The following is a 14417-nucleotide window of genomic DNA, read 5'->3' on the forward strand; positions in this document are numbered from 1 at the left end:
CCTGTGGCCATTGTTTAATTACTCTGATCACAAACTAAGGACCGTTTTAGTCTAGGGCCTATAGAACTGGATTTAGTGTTAAGCTTCGTCTGTACACAAGAACCAGTGTTGCCAAATCGCACCGGAGATGCCAATAATTTTGCCGTTTTAATGAGTGGGATACTATCCCACCAGCGTCACCAATAATGTTGCCAATTAATAATGATACTGCTTTTCAGAGTCGCCAGGTATCAGATGATACCACCAAAAGGTTCAACCAGATATCGATCAAAGACCCAACAACCAGTCAGTTAGTTCAAGTTTAATAATAGTTTATTTACACACAAGGTTAACATACATGCAACATAAAAACACTACAAGCTAAATTATACCTAACACTACAACAACCTGCACTTAACTTCAGGCACCCGGCTTTGGAAGAGGAACAAGGCCTTTGATCGGGTCTGGAGAAGTAACTTTGGTTCTGCCGGGGTCATTCGCCTGGTAGCGATCGTTGATCTTGAACTTGCTTCTGGTCGTGGTGCTGCGGTTGGCTTCAGGTATTGGCTGGGCTAAAGTGCCGGTGTGCCAGGGCCAATAGAGATCGATTACATGGCAGTGTCTCTCTTTATCCTTTGGGGCTTCGCGCTCTTTTGGGTGGTCATTAGCTTTGGACCCAATAGTTCTGCTGCCTTCGATTTGAGCCACTAAAGGGGAGGGTGCCTTGATGGTTGGGCATGTCCTGAGCGGGCATTGACCTTGGCTGTTTGGGCTTCCTGGGTGAAGGGAGTGGCGCCAATGTGTCTGGAATTGTCTCGGGTACCTGAGTACCAGCCCTTTGTCCTGGGGAAATGGGCTATTAGAATGCAAATCGGCTAGGGGTTTCGATACGGTCTGGTTCTCTGTTCGCAAATATACATTTAGGCTCTGAGTTTGCCTGAATCCTGTATTGGCCACATTTCCCTTGAGTCTTTGCGAGTATCCATGTTTCCTTCGTAAGTGGCTACACCAGGAAGCTCGTAGAGTCGTAATAATTTTTTAATGACAAGTGTCCTTTTTAACAGGCACAGATTTTAATATAAAACCACAACTGCCATCATGTTAATACACACCAGTTTCCACTTGCACTATGTTAAGCAATTAGATTAATCCAAAGGAATCAAAAAAAGTCATACATAGCATCTTCAGTTAGTGTAATTTGAAAGGCACAAACAAATCATACATCAGCACAAGTTCAGCTTTTCAAGCAAACAATACATTAACCATTGTTAAATCAAAATTATACCGACTTCAAAATCAGTGCCTGTTTGGAATTGAGTCAGTGGGATGGAGCAGTGCTTAATAACCTGTAGAACTGAGACTGATATAAAACTGCTTCACAAAACAAGAAATTGCAAGTCCATGTAGAACCTACAAGCAAGAGCATTTATTCCAGATTAGTGTAGATCAGAAACACACAAATCATGTTGCCCCTTTGAGCCATTATGGTCTACAGCTTCCAAGCAGTGTCTCCAGGATATTGAGACCAGAGTAGGATGTGCAGATGGGCTCTTCTACTCCTGGTGGGAATACTTAATATAGTTCCCCACCAACTCCATTTTGCTACAGGAGATCTGGTTCAGTTTGAAGCACGAATGAGCTCAGCTTAGGTAAGAAAGGAGAACTAACAACTAGAAAAGGGGTCTGGAATTTAGAACACTATTTTACTTCCACTATAACATAATTTAGTTCCACAAATTTCTTCATTTCTATTTTGAGAACAGTCTCTATCGAATACCTCGTTGGTACAGCATTGAGGGGCAGGAGTTTCCAGAGGGCAATGAATCAGTTACAATAGTTTAACAGTCAGTCTTCCACTTTGCCTGTTTATAGTACATTCATTAGCTGCTCAGCATTTTTGATGGGGACCAGAGATTTGTTTTAAAAAAAAAGGCAAACTTGTCCAAGGATCTAATCTCTGGCTGCTTGCAGGAGGCTGGGCTCAGGTGGTGTTGGAGGAACATCGCTGCAAGAGCAGTGCGTGGCAGGTGTCACACACACGCACAGGTTTTGGAGAGGAGGGCAGAGGAAGTTCGTTGTCGGAGCAGGCATTGCAGAAGATTTCGCCGCAGTTCCTGCAGTGATGCTAAAAAGGATAATGACAAATCAGAGCTTCAACACTACTGCAGTGACAAACAAACTTTACACTTGAGAAAACTGAACTCACAGCACATCAACATTTGTATGGCGTATTTAAGATGGGGAAAATATCCCAACTGGCTTAGTCTGATATAGGTTATAAGGAGGTGGAGAAGTTGGGGGAGATAATTCAGAGGCTTAGGGAACTGATGGCTGAAGGCCCAACTACCTTCAGTTGTGAAGGAAATCAGGAATTGAAGGAGGCCAATTTAGTGAAGGGTTGTAGGGTGGGAGCAAATTAAAGAGGTGGGAAGAGATTTAAAGTCTAATTTTGAGACAGGCAAGAACAGAGTTTGGGTGAGCTGAAATTTGAGAGCAGCATTGGAAGTGTGACAATAACTAGAGCAGATAAGCTGAGGCCAGGGATTGGGCAGCACGGTAGCATAGTGGATAGCACAATTGCTTCACAGCTCCAGGGTCCCAGGTTCGATTCCGGCTTGGGTCACTGTCTGCGGAGTCTGCACGTCCTCCCAGTGTGTGCGTGGGTTTACTCCGGGTGCTCCGGTTTCCTCCCACAGTCCAAAGATGTGCAGGTTAGGTGGATTGGCCATGATAAATTGCCCTTAATGTCCAAAATTGCCCTTAGTGTTGGGTGGGGTTGCTGGGTTATGGGGATAGGGCGTGGAGGTGTTGACCTTGGGTAGGGTGCTCTTCTCCAAGAGTCGGTGCAGACTCGATGGGCCGAATGGCCTCCTGCACTGTAAATTCTATAATGTTAAGTGGGAGGCAATAGGTGACGGAGTGGATATTGAGTTATGTTAATTAATTACAGGGTCAAATACAATGAATAAAGGTTGTAAACAGTCTGGTTCAGTTATTAGGAGTGATGGAGTCAGTTGATAGGGAATAGAGTTGTGATAGGGAACTGAAGCTAATGTAGCGACAAGTCAGGGGCCAGCACATGGCACAGTGGTGCTGAGGACCCGGGTTCAAATCCCGGCACTGGGCCACTGTCTGTGTGGAGTTTGCACATTCTCCCAGTGTCTGCGTTGGGGAAACAAAATGTGGCGTCAAGTCTTCCAATATTTAGTTGGGAGGATATTTCTACTCATCCAGCCTGGATGTTATTCAGGAAAACAAATCATAGCCAGTGGAGTGGATGAGGTGTTGGGCTTTAACAGGGAAACATAGGGAAACTGACATTCAAACTTGTAACTTTGATAAAGACCATTTCAGTGCTGTGGCAGAAATCAGATTGGATGGAATCGAACATGAAGTTGCAGGAAGGATGGGTAAAGATTTCAACAGTGACAAATTCAAGTACTTTGGAGAGTAAGGGAGATAGCTGTTCATATGGAGCTTCCCAAATTTTCATCTACATTGCTCAGGCAGGAAAATTAGGAGACATGATTGGTGCTCGCTCTGAGCGCTCTGCTGTAAACGATTATCTAGCCTCGTAGCTGAACAAGATATAGGGAAGTGTTGTGAGCCAGAACTTAAGCCTGGGGCAGGAGGAACACTCGTGGGAACAATTTGCAGCATCACAAACATTTCAAAAGATAGTCTCTACAGATAGTAAATTAATACAGAAATCAGTCCAAAGATGTGCAGGTTAGACAGATTGGTCATGTTAAAATTGCCCCTTAGTGTCCAAAGTTGTGCAGGTTAGTGAAGTTATGGGGATAGGACTTAGGTGCTCTTTCAGAGAGTCGGTGCAGAGTCAATGGGCCAAATAGCCCCTTTCTGCACTGTAGGGATTCTATGGATTCCTCGCAGGATGACAATATCTGAGGGCAGCACGGTGGCGCATTGGTTAGCACTGGGACTACGGCGCTGAGGACCCGGGTTCAAATCCCAGCCCTGGGTCACTGTCCGTGCAGAGTTTGCACATTCTCCCCGTGTCTGCGTGGTTTTCACCCCCACAACCCAAAAGGTTAGGTGGATTGGCCAGGCTAAATTGCCCCTTAAATCGGAAAAAAAATAATTGGGTACTTCAAATTTATAAAAGGAAAAAAAGAATGATGACAATATCTGGGATGCTCACCCCATGAGAAGACAAAACACCTTAACTTTTAACATTTCTGTTCTCATCAAGTCAAGAATGTTTTTCCTAATTCAGAAAACAAATTTCTATGTCAAACACTCCCAAGGCACGTAAATCACAGGTTAGTTACAGAATAATGTTCCCTCTACACTGCAATTAAACACACACAGCGCAGGTGCAATATGGGATAGGTGCCAAATTAAGGATAGATTTTGCTGTAGATTCACTCGATAGAATTTGATTGGTCTGTGTCTACGGATTTGTTCAAAGGAGCTTTCATTAATGGTCCCAAGGTGGAAAAGTGCTTCACTCATCAGATTTATTACAGGAACAGGAGGAGACGACCATGCAGCTTCTCAAGCCCATTACACAACTGAATTAGGTCATTGGCTGATTTGTATCGACTCCATCTACCATGGTTCCATAATTTGGAATATCTTAACCTAACAAAAAATGATTGATCTCAAGTTTAGAAATTTTCAAGTGACCCTGTGCCTGCTTCAACAGCTTTCGATGGGTTTGGAGGGGGGCAGCGGCTTGTAGGGGCTGCAGAGTTTCAGATTCCCGCTATGCACACATGACAATGGCCTAATGCTGGAAATATACAGCAGGTCTAACAGAATCTGTGGAGAAAGAGGCAAAGTTAATATTTCAGATCAATGATCTTTAAATGAACTGGGAAACGTTAGAAAATACAACAGATTTTGTCGATTCTGGCCCACTGTCCGTGTGGAGTTTGCACATTCTCCCCGTGTCTACGTGGGTCTCACTCCCACTACCCAAAGATGTGCAGGGTAGGTGGATTAGTCACACCCCTTCATTGGAAAAAAAAATGAATTGGGAACTTCAAATAAAAAAATAAAATACAACAGGTTTTAAGCAAGTTTAAGGAGAGGGATGGAGAAAGAACTAAAGAGAAGGTCTGTAATAGAGTACAAGACAGGAAAGCAGAGCTGACAAAAGGTTTTAGAGTGCGAAGCCAAAGGGCATGACAATTGGACAAGAAAGCAAAGATGTGTCTGGGCGAGGTGTGAACCAACAACAACCGTTGAAAAGCAAAAGTGAGAAAAACCAAAACCAGCAAAGAGAGAAACACGATGGGGGCAGAGGTCAGGATGTAAAATTGAATCCAGAAGGCTGAAAAGTGCTGATACATAGAAGATAGGAGCAGTAGGCCTTTTGGCCCTTTGAGCCTGCTCCGCCATTCATGGCTGATCATCCAACTCAATAGCCTAATCCTGCTTTCTCCCCATAGCCTTTGATTCCATTCTCCCCAAGTGCTATATTCAGCCGCCTTTTGAATATTTAAAGTTTTAGCATCAACTACTTCCTGTGGTAATGAATTCCACAGGCTCACCATTCTTTGTGTGAAGAAATGTCTCCTTATCTCTGTCCGAAATGGTTTACCCTGAATCCTCAGGCTGTGACCCCTGGCTCTGGACATACCCATCATTGGTAACATCTTCCCTGCATCTACCCTGTCCAGTTCTGTTTGAATTTTCTAAGTCTCTATGAGATCCCCCTCATTCTTCTGAACTCCAGTGAGAACAATCTCAACCTAGTCAATCTCTCCTCATATGACAGTCCCGCCATCCCTTGAATCAGTCTGGTAAACATTCGCTGCACTCCCTCGAGAGCAAGAACATCCTTCCTCAGAGCAGGTGACCAAAACAGCACACAATACTCCATGTGTGGCCTCACCAAGGCCCTGTACAATTGCAGCAACACATCCCTGCTTCTATACTTGAAACGTCTTGCAATGAAGGCCAACATACCATTAGCCTTCTTTACCACCTGCTGCACCTGCATGCTTACCTTCAGCGACTGGTGCACAAGGACACCCAGGTCCCGCTGCACACTCCCCTCTCCCAATTTACAACCATTCAGGTAGTAATCTGCCTTCCTGTTTTTGCTTCTGAAATGAATAACCTCACACTTATCCAAATTATACTGCATCTGCCATTAGTTTGCCCACTCGCCCAACCTGTCCAGATCTTGCTGTAGGATCCCTGCATCCTCGTCACAATTCACCCTCCTACCTAATTTGATATCATCTGCAAACTTTGAGATGTTACATTTTGTTCCCTCATCCAAATCATTAATATATATTGTGAATAGCTGGGGTCCCAGCACCAATCCCGGTGGTACCCCACTGGTTACTGCCTGCCAATTTGAAAAGGACCCATTAATCCCTACTCTTTATTTCCTCTCTGCCAACCAATTTTATATCTACCTCAATACATTTCCCCAAATCTCATGCGGTTTAATTTTGCACAATAATCTCTTATGCGGGACTTTGTCAAACGCCTTCTGAAAGTCCAATCGACTGGCTCCCCTTTGTCGACTATACTGGTTACCTCTTCAAAGAATTCCAACAGATTTGTCAAGCATGATTTTCCCTTCATAAATCCATGCTGACTGACTGATCCTGCCACTGCTTTCTAAATGTTCCGCAATAAAGTCCTTGATAATGGATTCAAGCATTTTCCCCACAACCGATGTTGGGCTTACTGGTCTATAATTCCCTGCTTTCTCTCTACCTCCCTTTTTGAATATCGGAGTGACGTGAGCTACCCTCGAATCTGCAGCGATAGTTCCAGAATCTATAGAATCCTGGAAGATGACCTCCAATGCATCCACTATTTCCAGAGCCACCTCCTTAAGCACTCTGGGAGGCAGATTCTCAGGTCCTGGGGATATATCCGCCTTCAGTCCCATCAGTTTCCCCAGCACCATTTCTCTACTAATGTTGATCTCCCTCAGTTCTTCCCTCTCACTAAACCTTTCATTCTCCAACATTTCTGGGATCTGATTTGTGTCCTCATTTGTGAAGACAGAACCAAAGTATGTATTTAATTGCTCAACCATTTCTTTGTCCCTTATTATGCATTCCCCCGTTTCTGTCTGCAGTGGGCCTACATTTCTCTTTACCAATCTCTTTCTCTTCACATATCTGTAGAAACTCTTAGTGTTGGTCTTTATGTTCCCTGAAAGCTTCCTTTTGTACTGTACTTTCCCCTTCTTAATCAATTCCTTCGTCCTTCTTTGCTGAATTCTAAACTGCTCCCAATCCTCAGACCTATTATTTTTCTTGGCCAATCTGTACTCTTCTTCCTTGGATCGGATACTATTTCTAATTTCCTTTGTGAGCCATGGATTGGCCCACTTACCCCTTTTGCTTTTGTGCCAGACAGGAATGAACAGTTGCTGTAGTTCCTCCATGCGTTCCTTGAATGTTTGCCATTGTCTATCCACTGTCATCTTTTTAAGTAACTGTCCCCAATCTATCAAGGTCAACTCACACCTCATATCCTCATAGTTCCCTTTATTAAGATTCAGCACCCTAGTCTCCGAATCAACCTCTTCACTCCCCATCCTGATAAAAAATTCTATCATGTTATGGTCACTCATCCCCAAGGGGTCTCGTACAGCCAGATTGGCAATAATTCCCTTCTCATTACACAGTACCCAGTCCAAGATACCCTGCTCTCTAGTTGGTTCCTCCACATATTTTGTCAAGAAAACCATCCCGTATACACTCCAGGAATTCCTCCTCTACGGCATTGTGCTAATTTGATTTGCCCAATCTATGTGAAGATTAAAATCATCTATAATCACCGATATTCCCTTATTACATGCATCTCTAATTTCTTGTTTAATGCCATTCCCAACCTCACCAGTGCAGGTTGGGGTTCTATATATGACACCCACTAATGTTTTTTGTCCCTTGGTATTTCTCAACTCTACCCATACAGATTCCACATTGTCAGAGCTAATATCCTTTCTCACTATTGTGTTAATTTCCTCTTTAGCCAGCAGTGCCATGCCACCACCTTTTCTTTTATGCCTGTCCTTCCTAAATACTGAGAACCCTGGGACATTCAGTTCCCATCCCTGTTCACCCTGCAGCCATGTCTCTGTAATCCCAATTATATCATACCCATTTATATCTATCTGCGTGATTAGTTCATCCACTTTATTGCAAATGCTCCATGCATTAAGGCACAGAGCCTTTAAGTTTGTCTTTTTCACAATGCTCGTCTTGCTCCTCTTTTCTCTACTGCCCTGTTTGAATTTTGTCCTTGGTTTCTCCACCTATCACTTTTCTTATTCACTTTTCTACCTTTTGCTTTTGTCCTTGCTCCCTCTTTCTCGGACTCCTTGTATGGGTTCCCATCCCCCTGGCATTTAGTTTAATGTAAAATTATTGAATCCAGAAGGCTGCAAAGTGCTGATAGATTGGGTGCTGTTCCTTAAGCTTCACTGGAGCATTGCAGAAGACGGAGGACAGATGGGTGAGAGTGGCAGCAGGGGAGAATTAAAATAGCTGGCAGCCAGAAGTTCAGCTTCCCACTTGTAGCTTGTAGCGTGAAGAGTTGTTCTGAAAAGCTGTCACCCAGTCTGCATGCAGTCTTCGTGTTCACACAACATGAGCAGCATGTACTAAAATGAATGAAGTGCATTGTTTTGGGTCTTTGATGGTCAGAAGTGAGGAGGTAAAATATTTTGCATATCTTGTGCTTGAATAGAAGGTGTTGTGAGAAAGGGATGGGTGTTGGTATGATTGTGGTCCAGACCAGGATGTCAGAGGGAACAGTCTCTTTGGAATGTGGAAACGGGACAAAATGCTGTGTTCGGTGGTGGCATCAAACTGGAGGTGACAGGAATAGTGGATTATTTGTTGTGTACGAAGGCTGGTGGAGTGGAAGGCGAGGACAAAACAAAACCTATCATTTCATTGTTTTGGGAGAGAGGCGAAGGGGCGAGTGCAAAGATGTGTATAATAAAATGGACACATTTGAGGATCCTGGAAACCATAGTAGGGGTCGAATCCTTGGTTCAGGAATAAGGAATACTAGTCGAAAGAGCCAGTATGGAAGGCGGCATCAGAACAGATGTGATGGAGACTGAGAGAACTGAATGGAGCTCAAATTGGAAGCATGGTGTGAGGAAGTGTAGTCAAAGTAGCTGCAGGTGTAAGTGGACCCACAACGAATATTAGTTGAAATGAAGACAGATGTTGAGGAAGGAAAGTGACGAGTCAGACCATGAAATGAAATGAAAATCGCTTATTGTCACAAGTAGGCGTCAAATGAAGTTACTGTGAAAAACCCCTAGTCGCCACATTCCGACGCCTGTTCGGGGAGGCTGTTACGGAAATTGAACCGTGCTGCTGGCCTGCCTTGGTCTGCTTTCAAAGCCAGCGATTTAACCCTGTGCTAAACAGCCCCATGTGAAGGAGAGCGAAGGTTGGAAAATGGAAGAAAAGTTGATCAAATTTCCCAGTTCAGGGAGAGCAGGAAATGGCACCGACCATTTAGCATTTTCTGTTATTATTTCTGATTGCCAGCATCTGTACTATTTTGACTTCTAACATTTCCCACTAGAGGAGCTTTATCCCACTGACAAGTTATTCTCAGTGTGTTGTTTACCTTCCTGGTAGACATGGAGAACTCCTTTTCACACAGTTTGCAGCTGGTAGCATCTCTATCCTTCAGCCATACTAAGCCCTGGGGATCAGAAATACAAGGTACATGTCACAATCTGCTTCTGGTACAGGTTTAAAAGTGAATAAATCTTTTAGATTAAATTCCCACCACTGACCAGTGATTGAAGACCCCGTCCAGAGAAGTGTCCGCTGCACAAAACTCACTTAAATGAAACTTTGGCACCAAAACTGGCCTCAGCCTTTCTTATTTTAGAAGAGGTCATTTTTTGCTCTGATTACCACATCACAATGCTGCCTGCTACAGTTAATTGGTCTGGGAATTTAATTTCACAGATGGCTGATTGAACGGGGCAGTAGTCGGTTCCAGTTGGGTAGGGCTGTGTTGCCAGAGAGGTGGTCAGTAAGGGAAGGAAAACAAAACATTGGTGTCTTTTGGAAGTTTGGCAAACGTGAGTGATGAGAGACTTTATCCAAACAGGCAGGAGGGCAACCTTCAGTCCATCAACCCGTAGATTGGCCGCATTGAGAAATCCCAAATGGTAGAGTGCAGAGAGGAGTAATCCAAAATATTCTGCAATAAATTAGACACTCGAGGAGTCAACATTTGGGAAGGGGAGAGATTGGTGACAAAAGGCACTCAGTGCAGATTAGAGGACATTAAATGATTGAGAAATTGGAGACGGGTGGGGAACAAATCAATAAATGAGGGAACAAACTGAGAATTTCAGATCTGGTGATGGACAGGGAAATGGGTAACTTGATGGTTTGGAGTACCGTTCTGTTTTCCCCACTCTTTGCCAATTGGCCAATGCAGGCTGCCACCACAGATGATTGCGTGGAAAATCCTGGCCTTGGTTTACAACAAGCTTCCCTGATTTGTGGATCCTGCTACCTTTATCACTGTGTAATTTAGGTTCCATTCAAACAAGGGCTTGGTGATGCAACATACAATGTCTCCCCATTAACTGTGGGTTGACAGCTCTTATTCTTGCAATTAAATCACTCCTATTGCCGGTAGCAGCAGCATCTGTGCTTTTAGGGGAGGTGGTTACGTAGTGGTATTGTCACTGGACTAGTAATCTAGAGATCAGGTCCCTGGTTCGAATCCTGCCATGATGCAGGTGATGAAATTTGAGTTCAATAAAAATCTGGAATTAAAAGTATTTCTGGCTGGGCCAGCATTTGTTGCCCATCCCCAATTGCCTTTGAACTGAGGGGCTTGTTCGGCCATTTCAGAGGGCAATTAAGAGTCAACCACATTGTTGTGCATTTGGAGTCACATGTCGACCAGACAAGGATGGCAGATTTCCTTCCCTTCAGGGCATTAGCGAACCAATGGGCTTTTACAACAAACAATGACAGTTGTCATGCTCATCGCTACTGAGACTAGTTTCAATTCCAGATTTTTAATGGAATTTAAATGCCCCACCAGCTGCTGTAGTGGGCTTTGAACCCATGCCCCAGAGCATTAGCCTGGTCCTCTTTTTACTAGCCCAGTGAGATTCTCTTTATGCCACCCTCTTTCCCCCCTAATCGAGCTGAATTGTAAACTGCTCATGTCCACAAAGCCTTTCTATCAATTGTCATTCCATCTCTTGAAAGTTCTTTGATTCTGCGTCATTCGTAAGTGACTTCCAACATTGCTGCATCTTCAGTCACCACCATTTTACACATTTCACCAACAGTTGGAAGGATCTTCTTTAAAAAAAAAAAAAATTTAGAGTACCCAAATCATTTTTTCCACTAAGGGGCTAAATTGCATTCAATCCACCTACCCTGCACATGTGTGTGTGTGGGGGCGAAACCCACGCAATAACGGAGAATGTGCAAACTCCACACGGACAGTGACCCAGTGCCAGGATCGAACCTGGGACCTCGGCGCCGTGAGACTGCAGTGCTACCCACTGTGCTGCCCTTGTTGGAAGGATCTTCTCCGCTCCAATGGCTTTTATCGGTTTTCTTTCTCAGGAAGATGCCTTTAAGGCATTTTCTGGAACTGATATTTATTATTTGGGTTTCCTGATGACTATGGTTTTGTTCTTTTCATCCAAGTAAGCCTTTCAGTTTCTCTTTACATTCCAGGTGCCTTGCTATGAGGAGTTGCTCAGTTTTTACAGTACTGTTTTGTTGGATAGAATTTGTAAACACAGCAGATTGAGACTATCCATATTTCCATAAATTCAAATTCTGTATTATTTCCCTTATGTTTTGTTTTTTTGTTTCTTGCTACTCAACTCAGCTCAAGTACTTGCAATGACAGTACGAGATATTTTCAAACAGTACCCCACTTGAAAGTTATTTACTCACACTATCATACCAATGACTGTGAAGCCCTGGTCAAGGGCCTCCCATGGAAAGTTAACTGCTCTCCCCTTTAAAGAGGACCAGAAGTATCCATAAGACCATAAGTCATAGGAGTGGAAGTAAGGCCATTCGGCCCATCGAGTCCACTCCACCATTCAATCATGGCTGATTTCAACTCCATTTACCCGCTCTCTCTCCATAGCCCTTAATTCCTCGAGAAATCAAGAATTTATCAACTTCTGTCTTAAAGACACTCAACGTCCCGGCCTCCACCGCCCTCTGTGGCAATGAATTCCACAGACCCATCTGGTTTAATTTCACACTAAAGACCTCAATAGAAACTTTAAACTCGCAGTATACAGTACAACGGATGGAAATGGCTAGCACGAGGGGACATAGCTTTAAACTGAGGGGTAATAGATATAGGACAGAGGTCAGAGGTAGGTTCTTTACGCAAAGAGTAGTGAGGCCGTGGAATGCCCTACCTGCAACAGTAGTGAACTCGCCAACATTGAAGGCATTTAAAAGTTTATTGGATAAACATATGGATGATAATGGCATAGTGTAGGTTAGATGGCTTTTGTTTCGGTGCAACATCATGGGCCGAAGGGCCTGTACTGCGCTGTATCGTTCTATGTTCTATAACTCGAGACTAGACCAAAGTTTCTGGCCTGCTAATATTTCAATGCTCTGAAATCTACAGCACAGGAGGCCATTCAACCTATTTGTGTCTATGTTGGCCCTGTGAAGAACCAATTTATTCGAGTGCCTTTATCCTGCCCTTACCCTGCAGATTTCCCTTTACAGATAATGATCCAACTCAGTCTTGAAACCATCTGTTCAACCCGCCTGGACTTCACTCTCAGACAACGGATTCCAGATCCTAACCACTCGCTGTATTTAAAGGTTTTTTCTCCTGTCCTCATTGCTTTCTCTCCCCCCACCAATTACCTTCAATCCGCCCTTCTGGTTCTTCACCTTTACACCAATGGGAACAGTTTCTCCCCAGTACTTTATGATTTTGAATACCTGTATCGAATCAGAGTTTCTCCAATCTATCTTCAGAACTGAAGTTCCTCAACTCTGGAACAATTCCCGTGAGTCTTTTCTGCACCCACTTGAAAGCCTTCATATACTTCTTAAAGCGTGATTTCCAGAATTAGATGCCATACCCTGGCTGAAGTTTTATGAGTTCGGCAGAACTTCCGCCCCTTTGCATTCTACACCTCTACTGATAAAAGCCAGGATGTTGTGCATTTTAACTGTGTTCTCGATTTGGGCCCAGCTTGCTCCGCACTGCATCCCCTTCAGAATTGTGCCCTTTATAGACTGCTGTTCCCATAAAAATTAATCACGTCACATTTCTTGGTAGTGAATTTCACGGCTACTCTACATCCATTCTGTCCATTTGACGTTTGACAGTATCTTCATGGTTCATAATACTGCCCCGTTTTGTGCTGGGGGAGAAGGCAGCACAAGGAGGATGTGGGTGTGAGGGGGTCAGGTGGGCAGACGTGAGGAGATGGGCAGAGGGCAACGGAGGGACAGGCTAGGGCAATGACGGGCAGTCGTAAGGAGCCAGAGAGAGGGTGATGGTCAGGTGGCTATGGAGGGACAGGTGAGACACCGCGGAGAGAGATTGGGGGTCGCGCAAGAGAAATGGACGGGGAGAGGTGGGGTGGGGAAGAAGAGAGGAGAGGAAAGGCTCTATCCACAGCCCTTTTCATATGAATTTGTCAGGCTATTGAATTCAGGTCATTTTCAGTGCAGTCCATCGCAACAAAGAGCTCCCTCTTTATTCAGTACAGCTGCAAATATCTCATGAATCAAAAGCCCTTCTTCCCACACCACCCTGAGCCACCCGTTCAATTCTCTAACCTCCTTGACTCTAAGCAACTGAGATGTGGCGCAGGTAACAATCCAGAGATGTTTACTTTTGATGTGTCATTTTAGTTTGCACAGCAACTCCTCAAACTCTCTCAGTAGATCATCTTTCCTGGTTCTACCTTTGTCGTTGATTACGACATGGGCCCCAACAACTGGATCTATACTGCCGGTCATCCACCCTGCACATCTTGTTCTCGTCCATACAGGCAGCAAATACCTCATACTTTGGTTCCAGTTGAGGGCCGAGACGCTCTACTGCTTTCTACTGAATCCCCTCACCTGCTGGACTCTCAGACACACCCTCATATCCTTCAGAAACGATCAACACTAAAGTTCTACTTATTTCAACATGACATGGCTCCAAATAGTGGAACGTCTGCAGCCCCAAGTACAATTCTGGCAAATCTATTCCACAATCTCTAGCAAATCTACTCCACAATCTCTTCCAAGTCTTTAACATCCTTTCAAAGCCTGGTGTTCAGAACCGGGTCAGATTATTAGCCCTGAGTTCTAACCAGCGATTTACTTAATCAGCTCTTTCACCCTCTGGTTCTATTTATAAAGCCCAGGAACTAATTTTTACAATTTCCCGTCTTGTATTAAACCTGGGGAATTTAAAAATGGACAAATGCTTGG

General features: G+C 44.1%; 1 protein-coding gene across 1 annotated transcript in view; it reads right to left on the reverse strand.

Annotated features, from left to right (window-relative positions):
• Positions 1-294: 294 nt before the first annotated feature.
• The window catches only part of rufy2 (RUN and FYVE domain containing 2), a 187885-nt gene continuing 173762 nt past the window's right edge, over positions 295-14417 (reverse strand). Inside the window, 2 exon segments of the mRNA XM_072478783.1 lie at positions 295-2104; positions 9574-9651. Of these exon segments, the coding sequence (XP_072334884.1) occupies positions 1961-2104; positions 9574-9651 (222 nt within the window). The 3' untranslated portion in view covers positions 295-1960.

This window comes from Scyliorhinus torazame, chromosome 16 (genome assembly GCF_047496885.1).
Source record: "Scyliorhinus torazame isolate Kashiwa2021f chromosome 16, sScyTor2.1, whole genome shotgun sequence".
NCBI classification, from domain to species: domain Eukaryota; kingdom Metazoa; phylum Chordata; class Chondrichthyes; order Carcharhiniformes; family Scyliorhinidae; genus Scyliorhinus; species Scyliorhinus torazame.